Here is a 19,825-nt window from a genome sequence, read left to right as displayed (position 1 = left end):
ACTTTACTTTTACTCAAGTCTATATAAACTCAGCACTTATGCCATCGGTCTCTCCATAGCTCCAATTACTGTCATGACATCATGCTGTTATGGACCAGGGGCAAGGGAGTATTGACAGATAAAGCACACCTTGTCCACCGACTACAATTGAATATCTATGGGCAACCATTGAGTATCTATGGGCATTGTGTGCTTTTACACACGATGATAAAGGAGGAAAAGACATCTGGATGTGGTGGCGGGAGACAAGCACTTACGTAAGATGTATTCCGAGCTGTCTGTGTCATAGTTGTTATCTTCTGGGAAGTGATTGATCCGAAGACAGCTTCCTTTGTTGATCCCTGTGGAGTCCAAAGAACCACAGAAAGTCTTGTTAGAAAAGAGTGCACACTTCACAGAGAAGGGTCGAGAAGGGTTGATTCCAGCTCATGCAGGTTAGTGGACATTTGAAACATGGCTAATGATTTTTATACAGTACCAGTCAAAAGCTTGGACACACCTACTCATTAAAAGGGTTTTTCTTTATTTTTACTATAATAGTGAAGACATTAAAACAATGAAATGCTAAACAAATCCAAATATATTTGAGATTCTTCACAGTAGCCACACTTTGCATTCTCTCAACCAGCTTCATGAGGTAGTCACCTGGAATGCATTGCATTTAACAGGTGTGCCTTGTTAAAAATAATTTATTTCCTTCTTAATGCGTTTGAGCCAATCAGTTGTGTTGTGACAAGGTAGGGGTGGTCTACAGAAGATAGCCCTATTTGGTAAAAGACCAAGTCCATATTATGGCAATAACAGCTCAAATAAGCAAAGAGAAATGACAGTCCATCATTACTTTAAGACATGAAGGTCAGTCACTGCAGAACATTTCAAGAACTTTAAAAGTTTCTTCAAGTGCAGTTGCAAAGAACATCAAACGCTATGATGAAACTGGCTCATGAGGACCGCCACAGGAAATTAAGACCAAAAGTTACCTCTGATGCAGAGGATAAGTTCATTAGAGTTACCAGCCCCAGAAATTGCAGCCCAAATAAATGCTTCAGAGTTCAAGTAACTGACATCTCAACATCAACTGTTCATAGGAGACTGCGTGAATCAGGCCTTCATGGTCAAATTGCTGCCTAGAAACCCCTACTAAAGGACACCAATAAGGAGGAGAGACTTGCTTGGGCCAAGAAACCCGAGCAATGGACATTAGACCGGTGGAAATCTGTCATTTGGTCTGATGAGTCAAAATTTGAGATTTTTGGTTCCAACCGCCCGTGTCTTTGTGAGACGTAGCGTAGATGAACAGATGATCTCCGCATGTGTGGTTCCCACCGTGAAGCATGGAGGAAGAGGTGTGATGGTGCTTTGCTGGTGACACTGTCAGAGATTCATTCAGAATTCAAGGCACACTTAACCAGCATCGTTACCACAGCGATACGCCATCCCATCTGGTTTGCGCTTAATGGGACTATCATTTGTTTTTCAACAGAACAATTACCCAAAACACACCTCCAGGCTGTGTAAAGGGCTATTTGACCAAGAAGGAGAGTGATAAGTGCTGCATCAGATGACCTGGCCTCCACAATCACCTGACCTCAACCAAATTGAGATGGTTTGGGATGCAGAGTGAAGGAAAAGCAGCCAACAAGTGCTCCGTATATGTGGGAACTGCTTCAAGACTGTTGGAAAAGCATTCCAGGTGAAGCTGGTTGAGAGAATGTCAAGCGTGTGCAGTGCTGTCATCAAGGCAAAGGATGGCGACTAAAGAATATAAAATATATTTTGATTTGTTTAACACTTTTTTGGTTACAACATGATTACATGTGTTGTTTCATGTCTTCACTATTATTCTACAATGTAGAAAATAGTAAAAATTAAGATAAACCCTTGAATGAGTTGGTGTCTCCAAACTTTTGACTGTGTGTGTGTGTGTGTGTGTGTGTGTGTATGTTAAACAATCTGCATCAATGCTCAGTTTGAGTTAACAGTCATGTACAGAGTTGCAGGTGCGATTGCAGGGCACAGTGAAAATCTTAGGCTTCGAGCTCCAACACACAGGGGAGCAACAGGAGAAAAATGTCCATAGGGGGAGTAGCAGGTAAGGTAAGTGAGAGTTGAGAAAACACTACGCAACAACACTATACTAATCCAATGGTTGTACATGAACAATGTCTGCTCATTAGAATAAAAAAATAAAGGGAACACTTAAACAACACAATGTAACTCCAAGTCAATCACACTTCTGTGAAATCAAACTGTCCACTTAGGAAGCAACACTGATTGACAATAAATTCCACATGCTGTTGTGCAAATGGTATAGACAACAGGTGGAAATTATAGGCAATTAGCAAGACACCCCCAATAAAGGAGTGGTTCTGCAGGTGGTGACCACAGAGCACTTCAGTTCCTATGCTTCCTAGCTGATGTTTTGGTATCTTATGAATGCTGGCGGTGCTTTCACTCTAGTGGTAGCATGAGACGGAGTCTACAACCCACACAAGTGGCTCAGGTAGTGCAGCTCATCCAGGATGGCACATCAATGCGAGCTGTGGCAAGAAGGTTTGCTGTGTCTGTCAGCGCAGTGTCCAGAGCATGGAGGCGCTACCAGGAGACAGGCCAGTACATCAGGAGAAGGGAAACACCTCACAGGAACAAAACTCTGGGCTGGTTACAACCCGAACATAGGAGACTTCTACCTCCTATAGCCCCAGAACTGTAACCCACACTCACGAGGAACCAAGGCCAACAGAACACAACAAGAGCCCACCGCTCTCTATTGCTACAATGGAAGTCTATGGGAAAATCGATAACATAGACGGCTGACTTCACAGACATCCTAAGAACTTCAAAATACTTCCAAAATGGACCCCCTGGTCTGGGCACCTATCTAACATGGTAAACCACTGCCCCAAACACCCCCTGGGCTTGTCTGTAGTCAGCTCTGATGTGAATACCCCAAATAGCAGTCAGCAGTCAGCTCTGATGTGAGTACCTACAATAGCTGTCTGTAGTCAGCTCTGATGTGAGCACCCCGAATAGCTGTCTGCAGTCATGGCATAGACTATTTCCCTCTGGCTCATAGTGAATGTCAGCTCAGGTGTTAATTACATTTACAAGTCAAGTGTAATGCGTTTGTCGACAATCCCGGCCGGTCAAGCTGATCTCAAATAGCTGTTGTAATGACAGCCTGGCTACTGAGCATGGAGAGAGAGAGAGACCAAGTTACCCAGACTGCACTGGTCTCTCTGGGCCTCCCAACGCCTCTGTATTTGTCTCGGTCTTTCTTACTGATAATATGGGATTGAAGAGACAAACACTCCTTAATGCTTGTAGTGGGTCAGAAGCCATTAATTGCAATTGAAATGACTGGTTAGGGTGTTCAACTCAGGGATGCACACTGGTGAGGGCCCAAAAATAATATATATTTTTTGCATGCAAAACATCTGTGTGAAGCTGTTAACATCTTTGTTAGCCCCGTCTCCCAGGACAAAAATCTGTCCCTGATATTCACTCCTATACTCAATATAACACATTTAACTTCACACCATTTACTGTATAATACACTGAACAAAAAATATAAATGCAACGATTTTACTGAGTTACAGTTGATATGGAAATTAGTCAATTGAAATGAATAAATTAGGCCCTAATCTATGGATTTCACATGACTGGGAATACAGATATGCATCTGTTGGTCAGAGATACCTTAAAAAAGGGTGGTGGATCAGAAAAAACAGCCAGTATCTGGTGTGACCACCATTTGCCTCAGAGTTGATCAGGCTGTTCATTGTGGCCGGTGGAAGGTTGTCTCACTCCTCTTCAATGACCGTGAAGTTGCTGGATATTGGTGGAAACTGGAACACGCTGTCGTGCACGTCGAACCAGAGCATCCCAAACATGCTCAATGGGTGACATGTCTTGTGAGTATGCAGGCCATGGAAGAACTAGGATATTTTCAGCTTCCAGGAAGTGTATATATATCCTTGCAACATGGGGTCGTGCATTATCATGCTGAAACATGAGGTGATGGCACGACAATGGACCTCAGGATCTTGTCACGGTATCTCTGTGCATTCAAATTGCCAACAATAAAATGTAAGTGTGTTCATTGTCCATAGCTTATGCCTGCCCATTCCATAACCACACCCCACCACCACCACCACGAGGCACTCTGTTCACAACATTGACATAAGCAAACCACTCGCTCACACCTCTTCATGTGTTCTGCCATCTGCCCAGTACAGTTGAAACCAAGATTAAATCTGTGAAGAGCACATTTCTCCAGCGCGCCAGTGGTCATCGGCGGTGAGTATTTGCCCACTGAAGTCGTTTACGAAGTCGAACTGCAGTCAGGCCAAGACCCTGGTGAGGAAGACGAGCACACAGATGAGCTTTGCTGAGATGGTTTATGACAGTTTATGCAGAAATTCTGGATGTGGAGGTTCTGGGGTGGCGTGGTTACACATGGTCTGCGGTTGTGAGGCCAGATGGACGTAACAACATTGGAGGCGGCTTATGGTAGAAAAATGAACATTAAATTATCTGGCAACAGCTCTGGTGGACATTCCTACAGTCAGCATGTCAATTTGAGTCTCAGATGTCTCAACTTGAGACATCTGTGGCATTGTTGTGTGACAACACTGCACATTTTAGTGGCCTTGTATTGTCCCCAGCACAAGGTGCACCTGTGTAATGATCATGCTGTTTAATCAGCTTCTTCGTATGCCACACCTGTCAGGTGAATGTATTATCTTGGCAAAGGACAGACGCTCACTTACATAACTGTTAACAAATGTGTGCACAAATTGAGAGAAATAAGCTTTTTGTGCGCATGGAACATTTCTGGGATCTTTTTATTTCAGCTCATGAAACAAACACGTTACATGTTGCGTTTAAATTTTTGTTCAGTATAGAATACGCTATGCCTACTGCAGAAAATAGCTGATTTGCTCATATCCATAGGAGGAGGAATGTAGTAAGGTCCGGAATATACAGTTGGAAGTTGGAAGTTTACATACAGTGGGGCAAAAAAGTATTTAGTCAGCCACCAATTGTGCAAGTTCTCCCACTTAAAAAGATGAGAGAGGTCTGTAATTTTCATCATAGGTACACTTCTACTACGACAGGCAAAATGAGAAGAAAAAAATCCAGAAAATCACATTGTAGGATTTTTTATGAATTTATTTGCAAATTATGGTGGAAAATAAGTATTTGGTCACCTACAAACAATTAAGATTTCTGGCTCTCACAGACCTGTAACTTCTTCTTTAAGAGGCCCCTCTGTCCTCCACTCGTTACCTGTATTAATGGCACCTGTTTGAACTTGTTATCAGTATAAAAGACACCTGTCCACAACCTCAAACAGTCACACTCCAAACGCCACCATGGCCAAGACCAAAGAGCTGTCAAAGGACACCAGAAACAAAATTGTAGACCTGCACCAGGCTGGGAAGACTGAATCTGCAATAGGTAAGCAGCTTGGTTTGAAGAAATCAACTGTGGGAGCAATTATTAGGAAATGGAAGACATACAAGACCACTGATAATCTCCCTCAATCTGGGGCTCCACGCAAGATCTCACCCCGTGGGGTCAAAATGATCACAAGAACGGTGAGCAAAAATCCCAGAATCACACGGGGGGACCTAGTGAATGACCTGCAGAGAGCTGGGACCAAAGTAACAAAGCCTACCATCAGTAACACACTACGCCGCCAGGGACTGGCGAATTTTAAGTTGGGTGAATTTTGGCCCATTCCGCCTGACAGAGCTGGTGTAACAGAGTCAGGTTTGTAGGCCTCCTTGCTCGCACACACTTTTTCAATTCTGACCACAAATTTTCTATAGGATGAGGTCAGGGCTTTGTGATGGCAACTTCAATACCTTGAGTCATTGTCCATTTGGAAGACCCATGGGGCGGCAGGGTAGCCTAGCGTTTAGAGCGTTGGACAAGTTCATATCCCTGAGCTGATAAGGTACAAATCTGTCGTTCTGCCCCTGAACAGGCAGTTAAACCCACTGTTCCTAGGCCGTCATTGAAAATAAGAATTTGTTCTTAACTGACTTGCCTAGTTAAATAAAGGTACAATTTAAATATTTTAAAACATTTGCGACCAAGCTTTAACTTCCTGACTGATGTCTTGAGATGTTGCTTCAATATATCCACATAATTTTCCGTCCTCATGATGCCATCTACTTTGTGAAGTGTACCAGTGCCTCCTGCAGCAAAGAATCCCCACAACATGATCCTGCCACCCCCATGCTTCATGGTTGGGATTGTGTTCTTTGGCTTGCAAGCCTCCCCCTTTTTCCTCCAAACAAAACGATGGTCATTATGGCCAAACAGTTTTATATTTGTTTCATCAGACCAGAGGACATTTCTCTAAAAAAGTACGATCTTTGTCCCCATGTGCAGTTGCAAACCATAGTCTGGCTTTTTTATGGCGGTTTTGGATGGCGGTTTCGGATGTCGATATAGGACTCATTTTACTGTGGACATAGATATTTTTGTACCCGTTTCCTCCAGCATCTTCACAAGGTTCTTTGCTGTTGTTCTGGGATTGATTTGCACTTTTCACACCAAAGTACGTTCATCTCTAGGTGACAGAATGCGTCCCCTTCCTGAGCGGTATGACGGCTGCGTGGTCCCATGGCGTACTATTGTTTGTACAGATGAACGAGGTACCTTCAGGCGTTTGGAAATTGCTCCCAAGGATGAACAAGACTTGTGGAGGTCTACAATTTTTTTTCTGAGGCCTTGGTTGATTTCTTTTGATTTTCCCATGATGTCAAGCAAAGAGGAATTGAGTTTGAAGGTAGACCTTGAAATACATCCACAGGTACACCTCCAATTGACTCAAATTATGTCAATTAGCCTGTCAGAAGCTTCTAAAGCCATGACATCATTTTCTGACATTTTAAAAGCTGTTTAAAGGCACAGTCAACTTAGTGTATGTAAACTTCTGACCCACTAGAATTGTGATACAGTAAATTATAAGTTAAATAATCTGTCTGTAAACAATTGTTGGAAAAATGACTTGTGTCATGCACAAAGTAGATGTCCTAACCGACTTGCCAATACTATAGTTTGTTAACAAGACATTTGTGGAGTGGTTGAAACGTGACTTCAACCTAAGTGTATGTAAACTTCCGACTTCAACTGTACCTGTAAGCAAAGGTTGGAACCAGTTCAGGGAACAGAACAGAAAATAACAAAACATTTGTAGGAACAGAATCAGAACCAGGAACAAAAGTAATCTATACTCTTCCGGCAACAGAACCATTCTTTTTTAAAGCATGGGAACCAGCTAAGAATGTTATTTTACAGCTTCTTCCCCCAAGCCATAAGACTGCTGAACAATTATTAAAATGGCCATCTGAAATATTTGCATTGACACCCCCCTATTTTGTTTTTACACTGCTGCTACTGTCATAGGAATATTTGAAGAAAACAGTATAGGTACTGGAAAATCCCAATAGTAATCGCTGTTTATTATCTATGCATAATTGATTCCTTGACGCCATTCCAGACTCCCTCTGCTTACCCAAAGACGTCACAGGACAAAAATCAGTTAACCACCTAACTGAGGTACTCAATTTAACCTTGTGCAATAACCTAGATGCAGTTGCACCCCTAAAACCATGTCATAAGAAACTAGCTCCCTGGTATACAGAAAATGCCGGAGCTCTGAAGCAAGCTTCCAGAAAATTGGAACGGAAATGGCGCCACACCAAACTGGAAGTCATCCGATTAGCTTGGAAAGACGGTACCGTGCAGGATAGAAGAGCCCTCACTGCTGCTCGATTATCCTATTTTTCCAACTTAATTGAGGAAACTAAGAACAATCCGAAATGTATTTTTGATACTCTCGCAAAGTTAACTAAAAAGCAGCATTCCCCATAGAGAATGGCTTTCACTTCAGCAGTAATGAACTTCTTTGAGGAAAAGATCATGATCATTAGAAAGCAAATTACGGACTCCTCTTCAAATCTGAGTATTCCTCCGAAGCTCAGTTGTCCTGAGTCTGCACAACCCTGCCAGGACCTAGGATCAAGGGAGACAAGTGTTTTAGTACTGTATCTCTTGACACAATGATGAAATTAATCATGGCCTCTAAACCGTCAAGCTGCATACTGGACCCTATTCCAACTAAACTACTGAAAGAGCTGCTTCCTGTGCTTGGCCTTCCTATGTTGAACATAATAAACGGCTCTCTATCCACCGGATGTGTACCAAACTCACTAAAAGTGACAGTAATAAAGCCTCTCTTGAAAAAGCCAAACCTTGACCCAGAAAAAAACTTGAAAAAACTTTTTAGAAAAAGCTGTTGCGCAGCAACTCACTGCTTTCCTGAAGACAAACAATGTATACGAAATGCTTCAGTCTGGTTTGACTCCATCATAGCACTGAGATTGCACTTGTGAAGGTGGTAAATTACCTTTTAATGACGTCCGACCGAGGCTCTCTGCATCTGTCGTCGTGCTCCTAGACCTTAGTGCTGCTTTTGATACCATCGATCACCACATTCTTTTGGAGAGATTGGAAACCCAAATTGGTCTACACGGACCAGTTCTGGCCTGGTTTAGATCTTATCTGTCAGAAAGATATCAGTTTGTCTCTGTGAATGGTTTGTCCTCTGACAAATCAACTGTAAATTTCAGTGTTCCTCAAGGTTCCGTTTTAGGACCACTATTGTTTTCACTCTTGGGGATGTAATTCGAAAACAATGTTAACTTTCACTGCTATGCGGATGACACAGCTGTAGATTTCAATGAAGCATGGTGAAGCCCCATAATTGCCCCCGCTGGAAGCCTGTGTTTCAGACATAAGGAAGTGGATGGCTGCAAACTTTCTACAGAGATGCTTGTTTCTACAGAGATGCTTGTTTCTACAGAGATGCTTGTTCTAGGTCCCAAGAAACAAGAGATCTTCTGTTGAATCTGACAATTAATCTTGATGGTTGTACAGTCGTTCAAATAAAACTGAAGGACCTCGGCGTTACTCTGGACCCTGATCTCTCTTTTGACGAACATAACAATACTGTTTCAAGGACCGCTTTTTTCCATCTACGTAACAATGCAAAAATCAGAAATTTTCTGTCCAAATATTATGCAGAAAAATGTATCCATGCTTTTGTTACTTCTAGGTTAGACTACTGCAATGCTCTACTTTCCGGCTACCCGGATAAAGCACTAAATAAACTTCAGTTAGTCCTAAATACAGCTGCTAGAATCCTGACTAGAAACCAAAAATGTGATCATATTACTCCAGTGCTAGCCTCCCTACACTGGCTTCCTGTTAAGGCAAGGGCTGATTTCAAGGTTTTAATGCTAACCTACAAAGCATTACATGGGCTTGCTCCTACCCATCTTTCCGATTTGGTCCTGCCGTACATACCTACATGTACGTTACGGTCACAAGACGCAGGCCTCGTAATTGTCCGTAGAATTTCTAAGCAAACAGCTGGAGGCAGGGCTTTCTCCTATAGAGCTCCATTTTTATGGAATGGCCTGCCTATCCATGTGAGACGCAGACTCGGTCTCAACCTTTAAGTCTTTATTGAAGACTCATCTCTTCAGTAGGTCCTATGATTGAGTGTAGTCTGGCCCAGGAGTGTGAAGGTGAATGGAAAGGCACTGGAGCAACGAACCACCCTTGCTGTCTCTGCCTGGCCGGTTCCCCTCTCTCCATTGGGATTCTCTGCCTCTAACCCCATTACAGGGGCTGAGTCACTGGCTTACTGGTGCTCTTCCATGTCGTCCCTAGGAGGGGTGCGTCACTTGAGTGTGTTGAGTCACTGACGTGGTCTTCCTGTCTGGGTTGGCGCCCCCCTTGGGTTGTGCCGTGGCAGAGATCTTTGTGGGCTATACTCGGCCTTGTCTCAGGATGTTAAGTTGGTGGTTGAAGATATACTTCTAGTGGTGTGGGGGCTGTGCTTTGGCAAAGTGGGTGGGGTTATATCCTGCCTGTTTGGCCCTGTCTGGGGGTATCATCGGATGGGGCCACGGTGGCTCCTGACCCCTCCCGTCTCAGCCTCCAGTATTTATGCTGCAGTTTATGTGCCGGGGGGATAGGGTCAGTCTGTTATATCTGGAGTATTTCTCCTGTCTTATCCGGTGTCCTGTGTGAATTTAAGTATGCTTTCTCTAATTCTCTCTTTCTTTCTCTCTCTCAGAGGACCTGAGCCCTAGGACCATGCCTCAGGACTACCTGGCGTGATGACTCCTTGTTGTCCCCAGTTCACCTGGCCGTGCTGCTGCTCCAGTTTCAACTGTTCTGCCTGTGGCTATGGAACCCTGACCTGTTCACTGTGATTACTATTATTTGACCATGCTCTTCATTTATGAACATTTTAACATCTTGGCCATGTTCTGTTATAATCTCCACCCGGCACAGCCAGAAGAGGACTGGCCACCCCTCATAGCCTGGTTCCTCTCTAGGTTTCTTCCTAGGTTTTGGCCTTTCTAGGGAGTTTTTCCTAGCCACCGTGTTTCTACACCTGCATTGCTTGCTGTTTGGGGTTTTAGGCTGGGTTCCTGTACAGCACTTTGATATATCAGATGATGTAAGAAGGGCTATATAAATATATTTGATTTACTCCTACCTACAAGTAAAAATTACTTTGACTAACCTGTACCTCCGCACGTTGACTCGGTACTGGTACCCCCTGTATATAGCCTCATTATTGTTATTTTATTGTGTTCTTTTTTTAACCTTTAGTTTATGTAGACATTTCTGCCAATGTGTGTGCGCATGTGTAGGCTACCTGTCCCTCCCCTTCCTAAGCTACTGTAGCCTACTGATGTTACAAGCGGGATTCAGAAATTAGGGTGAAGTTATTTATTTAATTAGAAGGAACTTTTTCAATGCTAGTTAAGGATACTCATGTTATCACGTTTCACATTGGATTTATTAACTACAAAAAGATAAGATGTGTTTCCAATTCTGGTGCCGCTCTGCACACACAGCTTGTTAGCTAGCTAGCTCCACCTGGTTCAACGTTTAGCCAACTCTCTGAAGTTCAAAGACATTTAAAGTTCCTCCATAGAAGCCGCTCCTCTGAATGTATAATTCTGTGGGCCTAATTCAGATAATGCATGTCAATAAGCTCTTCAAGCCAAGCCTCCTCCAACCTCTCTCGCAATACGCAACATTTAGTTGTCATCTTGAGCCCTACAGTTGTCTGTCCATCGCACATGTAAACAACTATAGATTGCCCACTCCACAGCAAGCTGCTCTATCCTCACTGATTGGTGAATTAATTTAATGTTGAGCTAAATGTAAACATTTCAGAGGTTTAAAAAGGAACAATATAAACCATAACTTTTTGGGGGTTAGAACCGGTTCAGAACTTTAATTTGCAGGTTGGAACAGTGGAATGGAACAAAAAAAATATGGTTCTGTTCAAAATGAAATGATTGGAAAACAATTGTTGATTCCAACCCCTGCCTGTGAGCAATCACACTTTCTTAACCCTGTTGGCACTTAAAAATCACCTGGCCTGGCCGCTGCTGCCCCTAGTGGTGGGATGTGTATATTGAAAATGGACTGTCTAACTGTGATATACCCGAACCACTAGAATACATAATTTCCTAGCAGTGATAGAAAATGTCCCTCGCAGATTTGACAATCATTTTAAATAAATTAATAATTCACAGGTTAAATTGTTTGTTTTGTATGAAAATCAGTGGGGTAACAAAATAATCAGCATTATAATAGGCATGTCTTCTTTGGCAATCAATTTGTATTGTCATTTTTTAATTATGACAATTAAGCAACCCCAATGTATGGCAAAACTGCAATCTCTAAGACTGAGTGAGTGCCTTTACAGCTCAACACAGAAGTGCATTGAGTATTGGGAACCATTTTAGCTTCACTTCCACTGTTTATTTTATTTCACCTTTATTTAACCAGGTAGGCAAGTTGAGAACAAGTTCTCATTTTCAATTGCGACCTGGCCAAGATAAAGCAAAGCAGTTCGACACATACAACTACACAGAGTTACACATGGAGTAAAACAAACATACAGTCAATAATGCAGTAGAAAAACCAAGTCTATATACAATGTGCGCAAATGAGGTGAGATAACGGAGGTAAAGGCAAAAAAAAGGCCATGGTGGCGAAGTAAATACAATATAGCAAGTAAAACACTGGAATGGTAGATTTGCAGTGGAAGAATGTGCAAAGTAGAAATAGAAATAATGGGGTGCAAAGGAGCAAAATAAATAAATACAGTAGGGGAAGAGGTAGTTGTTTGGGCTAAATTATAGATGGGCTATGTACAGGTGCAGTAATATGTGAGCTGCTCTGACAGCTGGTGCTTAAAGCTAGTGAGGGAGATAAGTGTTTCCAGTTCCAGTCCAGTTCAGAGATTTTTGTAGTTCGTTCCAGTCATTGACAGCAGAGAACTGTAAGGAGAGGCGGCCAAAGGAGGAATTGGTTTTGGGGGTGACCAGAGAGATATACCTGCTGGAGCGCGTGCTACAGGTGGGTGCTGCTATGGTGACCAGCGAGCTGAGATAAGGGGGGACTTTACCTAGCAGGGTCTTGTAGATGACCTGGAGCCAGTGGGTTTGGCGACGAGTATGAAGCGAGGGCCATCCAACAAGAGCGTACAGGTCGCAATGGTGGGTAGTATATGGGGCTTTGGTGACAAAATGGATGACACTGATAGACTGCATCCAATTTATTGAGTAGGGTATTTGAGGCTATTTTGTAAATGACATGGCCACAGTCGAGGATCAGTAGGATGGTCAGTTTTACAAGGGTATGTTTGGCAGCATGAGGGAAGGACGATTTGTTGCGAAATAGGAAGCCAATTCTAGATTTAACTTTGGATTGGAGATGTTTTATGTGAGTCTGGAAGGAGAGTTTACAGTCTAACCAGACACCTAGGTATTTGTAGTTGTCCACATATTCTAAGTCAGAACCGTCCAGAGCAGTGATCCTGGACGGGCGTGCAGGTGCAGGCAACGATCGGTTGAAAAGCATGTATTTCGTTTTACTTGTATTTAAGAGCAGTTGGAGGCCACGGAAGGAGAGTTGTATGGGTGCAGAGTGGCACCAGAATTTAAAACACATCTTATCACTTTGTAGTTAATAAATCCAATGTGAAACGTGATAACATTAGTATCCTTAACTAGCATTGAAAAAGTTAATTCTAATGAAATAAATAACTTCAACCTAATTTCTGAATCCCGTTTGTAACGTCAGTAGGCTACAGTAGCTTTGGAAGGGGAGGGGCGGGTAGCCTGCACAAGCGCACACACATTGGCAGAAATGTTCAGCTGGCACGTAGACACCTGAGTGACAGAGTAAGGGCTTTGTTGCATTTTTTTGTGGGACTGCAAAAAAATGTCCGGAACTTAAAACTTTGTTACATGCGCCAAATACAACAGGTAGACCTTACTGTGAAATGCTTACTTACAAGCCCTTAACCAACAATGCAGTTTTAAGAAAATAGAGTTAAGTAAATATTTACTACATAAACTAAAGTTTAAAAAAAGTTGAAAAATAACTCAATAAAATAAGAATAATTAGGTTATATACCGGAACCGAGTCAACGTGCAGGGGTACAGGTTAGTCAATGTAATTTTTTTTACATGTAGGTAGGAGTAAAGTGATTATGCATAGATAATAAACATCGAGTAGTATTGGGGATTTCCCAATACCTATACTGTTTTCTTCAAATATTTCTACGACAGTAGCAGCAGTGTAAAAACAAAAGAGGGGGGTGTCAATGCAAAGATTTCAGGTGGCCATTTGATTAATTGTTCAGCATTCTTATAGCTTAGAAGCTGTAAAAGAACGTTCTTAACTGGTTCCCAAGCTTTAAAAAGAACGGTTCTGTTCCCAGAAGAGTATAAATCACTTTTGTTCTCGGTTCTGATTCTGTTACTACAAATGTTTTATTTTCTGTTCTGTTCCCTGAACTGGTTCCAACTCTTGCTTACATGTACAGTTGAAGTCAGAAGTTGACATACATTTAGGTTGGAGTCATTAAAACTAGTTTTTCAACCATTCCACAAATGTCTTGTTAACAAACTATAGTTTTGGCAAGTCATTTAGGACATCTACTTTGTGCATGACAAGTCATTTTTCCAACAATTGTTTACAGACAGATTATTTCACTGTATCACAACTCCAGTGGGTCAGAAGTTTAAATACAATAAGTTGACTGTGCCTTTAAACAGCTTGGAATATTACAGAGAATTATCTCATGGCTTTAGAAGCTTCTGATAACCTAATTGACATCATTTGAGTCAATTGGAGGTGTACCTGTGGATGTATTTCAAGGCCTACCTTCAAACTCAGTTCCTCTTTGCTTGACATCATGGGAAAATCTAAAGAAATCAGACCTCAGAAAAAAATTGTAGACCTCCACAAGTCTGGTTCATCCTTGGGAGCAATTTCCAAACGCCTGACGTTACCACGTTCATCTGTACAAACAATAGTACGCAAGTATAAACACGATGGGACCACGCAGCTGTCATACCGCTCAGGAAGGAGACGCGTTCCATCTCCTAGAGATGAACGTACTTTGGGGTGAAAAGTGCAAATCAATCCCAGAACAGCAAAGGACCTTGTGAAGATGCTGGAGGAAACAGGTACAAAAGTATCTATATCCACAGTAAAACGAGTCCTATATCGACATAACCTGAAAGGCCGCTCAACAAGGAAGAAGCCACTGCTCGAAAACCGCCATAAAAAAGCTAGACTACGATTTGAAACTGCACATGGGGACAAAGATCGTACTTCTTGGAGAAATTTCCTCTGGTCTGATGATACAAAAATATAACTGTTTGGCCATAATGACCATCGTTATGTTTGGAGGAAAAAGGGGGATGCTTGCAAGCCGAAGAACACCATCCCAAACGTGGAGCACGGGGAAGGCAGCATCATGTTGTGGGGGTGCTTTGCTGCAGGAGGGACTGGTGCACTTCCCAAAATAGATGGCAACATGAGGACAGAAAATGATGTGGATATATTGAAGCAACATCTCAAGACATCAGTCAGGAAGTTCAAGCTTGGTCGCAAATGGGTCTTCCAAATGGACAATAACCCCAAGCATACGTCCAAAGTTGTATCAAAATGGCTTAAGGACAACAAAGTCTAGGTATTGGAGTGGCCATCCACAAAGCCCTGACCTCAATCTTATAGAACATTTGTGGGCAGAACTGAAAAAGCGTGTGCGTGCAAGGATGCCTAAAAACCTCACTCAGTTACACTAGCTCTGTTTTTTTTTATTTCACCTTTATTTAACCAGGTAGGCTATTTGAGAACAAGTTCTCATTTACAACTGCGATCTGGCCAAGATAAACAAAAGCAGTGTGACACAAAACAACTGAGTTACACATGGAATAAACAAGCGTACAGTCAATAACAATAGAAAAAAAGAGTCTATATATAGTGTGTGCAAATGGCGTAAGGAGGTAAGGCAATAAAGACCATAGTAGCGAAGTAATTACAATTTAGCAAATTAACACGAGTGATAGATGAGCAGATGATGATGTGCAAGTATAAATACTGATGTGCAAGAGAGCAGAAAAGTAAATAAAAACAATATTGGGATGAGGTAGGAAGATTGGGTGGGCTATTTACAGATGGGCTATGTACAGCTGCAGTGATCGGTTAGCTGCTCAGATAGCTGATGTTTAAAGTTAGTGAGGGAAATACAAGTCTCCAGCTTCAGCGATTTTTGTAATTCGTTCCAGCCACTGGCAGCAGAGAACTGGAAGGAAAGGTGGCCAAATTAGGTGTTGGCTTTGGGGATGACCAGTGAAATACACCTGTTGGAGCGTGTGCAATGGGTGGGTGTTGTTATCGTGACCAATGAGTTGAGATAAGGCGGAGCTTTACCTAGCATAGACTTATAGATGACCTGGAGCCAGTGGCGATGAATATGTAGCGAGGGCCAGCCGACTAGAGCATACAGGTCGCAGTAGTGGGTGGTATAAGGGGCTTTGGTAACAAAACGGATGGCACTGTGATAGACTGCATCCAGTTTGCTGAGTATTGGAAGCTATTTTGTAGATGACATCACCAAAGTCGAGGATCGGTAGGATAGTCAGTTTTACTAGGGTAAGTTTGGCAGCGTGAGTGGAGGCTTGTTGCGAAATACCGATTCTAGATTTGATTTTGGATTGGAGATGTTTAATATGAGTCTGGAAGGAGAGTATACAGTCTAGCCAGACACCTAGGTATTTGTAGTTGTCCACATATTCTAGGTCTGAACCGTCCAGAGTAGTGATGCTAGTCAGTAGGGCAGGTGCGGGCATTGAACGGTTGAAAAGCATGATTTTGGTTTTACTAGCGTTTAAGAGCAGTTAGAGACCAGGGAAGGAGTGTTGAATGGCATTGAAGCTTGTTTGGAGGTTAGTTAACACAGTGTCCAGAGAAGGGCCTGATGTATACAGAATAGTGTCGTCTGTGTAGAGGTGGTCAGGGAATCACCCGCAGCAAGAGCGACATCGTTAATATATACAGAGAAAAGAGTCAGCTCCTCTGTCAGGAGGAATGGGCCAAAATTCACCCAACTTATTGTGGGAAGCTTGTGGAAGGCTACCCGAAACGTTTGACCCAAGTTAAACAATTTAAAAGCAATGCTACCAAATACTAATTGAGTATGTAAACTTCTGACCCACTGGGAATGTGATGAAAGAAATAAAATCTGAAATAAAGAATTCTCTACTATTATTCTGACATTTCACATTCTTAAAATAAAGTGGTGATCCTAACTGACGTAAGACAGGGAATTTTTTACTAGGATTAAATGCCAGCAATTGTGAAAATTGAGTTTAAATGTATTTGGCTCAGGTGTATGTGAACTTCTGACTTCAACTGTAGGTGCAAGTGATTGACAGGCAATGGTGGAGTGAGAGGTAAATTGAGTAGCCTCCCATCCCGGAAGGGTTTTCCTGTGTTTGTTTGGACACTTAATTTGATATGCCCGTTTGTTTATTTTTTTAGATTGCCGTTTAGGTCACTATCTGTGAACATTGAAAAACTGCTTGGGCTGGCAGATCAAGCTTAACCTGAACCCTGGCGAGTACACAGTCTGCCATAAAGACACATGCATTGCTTAACTGACTTTCATGTGAAATGCACACATATATATATATGAATGACTTAGGTAAACTTAGGTCCCCTAGACGTAGCAAGCTTAGTTTCACCTCCATATTTGAAACCAACCGAGGACAGGAAAGTCAGTCTGCACACTCACAAAAGAGTTCTGATGTTCTTCAGCCCCAAGGCACCTTCCATTGAAAGAGTTTGACTCTTGGTTAAGAAAATGTTCTCTGCACTTTTAAGGGAATAAAACATGGCGGTGACATGAATATTGAAACGTTTCTCACTTTTCCACTGAAACTGCTGCCTCAACCAGAGGTTGGGAAGTCAAGTGTGAGAATGAACAGAGACTTACTTCACGCTTGGACTTAATTCACTCTAAAACTGATAATCATTTATGAGACAAGATAGTAATGTAAACATGCCTTTTAAGTGGTTTATTTGTCTGTGTGTGGTGATTCTATTTTTCTATGACTGGTATCTCTAAGGCACATTTGTATTCTTCCCCTCTAATCAGGAACTGATTCAGGACACCAGGTGAGTGGAATCTATGGGCAATCAGTGCATTTAATAGCTAACCGGACTATGGCATTGAACCTTTTTTACACTGCCTCTATGCAAACTCACTGGACTCTACCCACACTGACACACAACACACTCTCCACATACACTGCTGCTACTTTGTTATCTATCCTGATTGCCTCGTCACGTTTACCCCGACCTACATATTCCCTCAACTACCACTACCTAATTTGCTCCCAAGTGGCGCAGCGGTTTAAGGCAGTGCATCTCAGTGATAGAGGCGTCACTACAGACCCTGGTTCGCTTCCAGGCTGTATCACAAGTGATTGGGAGTCCCATAGGGCGGCGCACAGTTGGCTCCGCATCCTCCGGGTTTGGCCGGGGTAGGCAGTCATTGTAAATAATCATTTGTTCTTAACTGACTTGACTAGTTAAATAAAGGCTCAATAAATAAAATCAAAAATACCCCTGCACATTTATTCGGTACCAGGACTCCTTGTATACAGCATAATTATTATTATTTATAGTGTTACTATTTATATTTGAAAATGTTCTTACTTTTTAACTCTGCATTGTTGGGAAAGGGCTCGTAAGCATTTTGCGGTACGGAGCAACTACCACCAAACAGTCTCCACTGTCACAATGGAAATCAATGAGAAAGCTACGACCAGGACACCCAACTTAGAAGGTACTGAGAGACCCCTAAAACGCCTCCAAAATGGACCCCCTGGTCTGGGCACAATCCCCACATTGTGGACCACTGCCCCAGACACCCCCTGGGCCCAAAAGCAGCCAACACTCCAATTTAAAACTGCACCGCTCTCTAACACATTGTATAGCCCATGGGAGAACAGTGACACAGTCACCCAACAGCACTGGAAAAATAGAAAAACACCTCACAGGAACAAAACTCTGGGCTGGTTACAACCCCAACATAGGAGACTTCTACCTCCTATAGCCCCAGAACTCTAACCCACACTCACGAGGAACCAAGGCCAACAGAACACAACAAGAGCCCACCACTCTCTATTGCTACAATGGAAGTCTATGGGAAAATCGATAACATAGACGGCTGACTTCACAGACATCCTAAGAACTTCAAAATACTTCCAAAATGGACCCCCTGGTCTGGGCACCTATCTAACATGGTAAACCACTGCCCCAAACACCCCCTGGGCCTGTCTGTAGTCAGCTCTGATGTGAGTACCCCCAATAGCTGTCTGTAGTCAGCTCTGATGTGAATACCCCAAATAGCAGTCAGCAGTCAGCTCTGATGTCAGTACCTCCAATAGCTGTCTGTAGTCAGCTCTGATGTGAATACCCCAAATAGCAGTCAGCTCTGATGCGAGTACCCCCAATAGCTGTCTGTAGTCAGCTCTGATGTGAATACCCCAAATAGCAGTCAGCAGTCAGCTCTGATGTGAATACCCCAAATAGCAGTCAGCTCTGATGTGAGTACCTCCAATAGCTGTCTGTAGTCAGCTCTGATGTGAGCACCCCCAATAGCTGTCTGCAGTCATGACATAGACTATTTCCCTCTGGCTCATAGTGAATGTCAGCTCAGGTGTTAATTACATTTACAAGTCAAGTGTAATGCGTTTGTCGACAATCCCGGTCAAGCTGATCTCAAATAGCTGTTGTAATGACAGCCTGGCTACTGAGCATGGAGAGAGAGAGAGACCAAGTTACCCAGACTGCACTGGTCTCTCTGGGCCTCCCAACGCCTCTGTATTTGTCTCGGTCTTTCTTACTGATAATATGGGATTGAAGAGACACACACTCCTTAATGCTTGTAGTGGGTCAGAAGCCATTAATTGCAATGAAATGACTGGTTAGGGTGTTCAACTCAGGGATGCACACTGGTGAGGGCCCAAAAATAATATATATATTTTTTTTGCATGCAAAACATCTGTGTGAAGCTGTTAACATCTTTGTTAGCCCCGTCTCCCAGGACAAAAATCTGTCCCTGATATTCACTCCTATACTCAATATAACACATTTAAACTTCACACCATTTACTGTATAATACACTGAACAAAAAATATAAATGCAACGATTTTACTGAGTTACGGTTGATATGGAAATCAGTCAATTGAAATAAATAAATTAGGCCTTAATCTATGGATTTCACATGACTGGGAATACCGATATGCATCTGTTGGTCAAAGATACCTTAAAAAAGGGTGGTGGATCAGAAAAAACAGCCAGTATCTGGTGTGACCACCATTTGCCTCAGAGTTGATCA

At 42.5% G+C, this 19,825-nt stretch overlaps 1 protein-coding gene across 1 annotated transcript in view; it reads right to left on the bottom strand.

Moving 5' to 3' along the window:
* Positions 1-19,825, bottom strand: part of LOC110493705 (voltage-dependent calcium channel gamma-4 subunit) — a 37,759-nt gene that overhangs the window by 3,185 nt on the left and 14,749 nt on the right. The window contains exon 2 of the mRNA XM_021568121.3: positions 258-341. Coding sequence (XP_021423796.1) covers positions 258-341 — 84 coding nt within the window. The remainder of the gene's footprint in view (positions 1-257; positions 342-19,825) is intronic.

This window comes from Oncorhynchus mykiss, chromosome 17, assembly GCF_057628025.1.
Source record: "Oncorhynchus mykiss isolate SJ-2025 chromosome 17, ASM5762802v1, whole genome shotgun sequence".
Lineage (NCBI taxonomy): Eukaryota > Metazoa > Chordata > Actinopteri > Salmoniformes > Salmonidae > Oncorhynchus > Oncorhynchus mykiss.
This window is presented reverse-complemented; position numbering and strand designations above follow the sequence as displayed.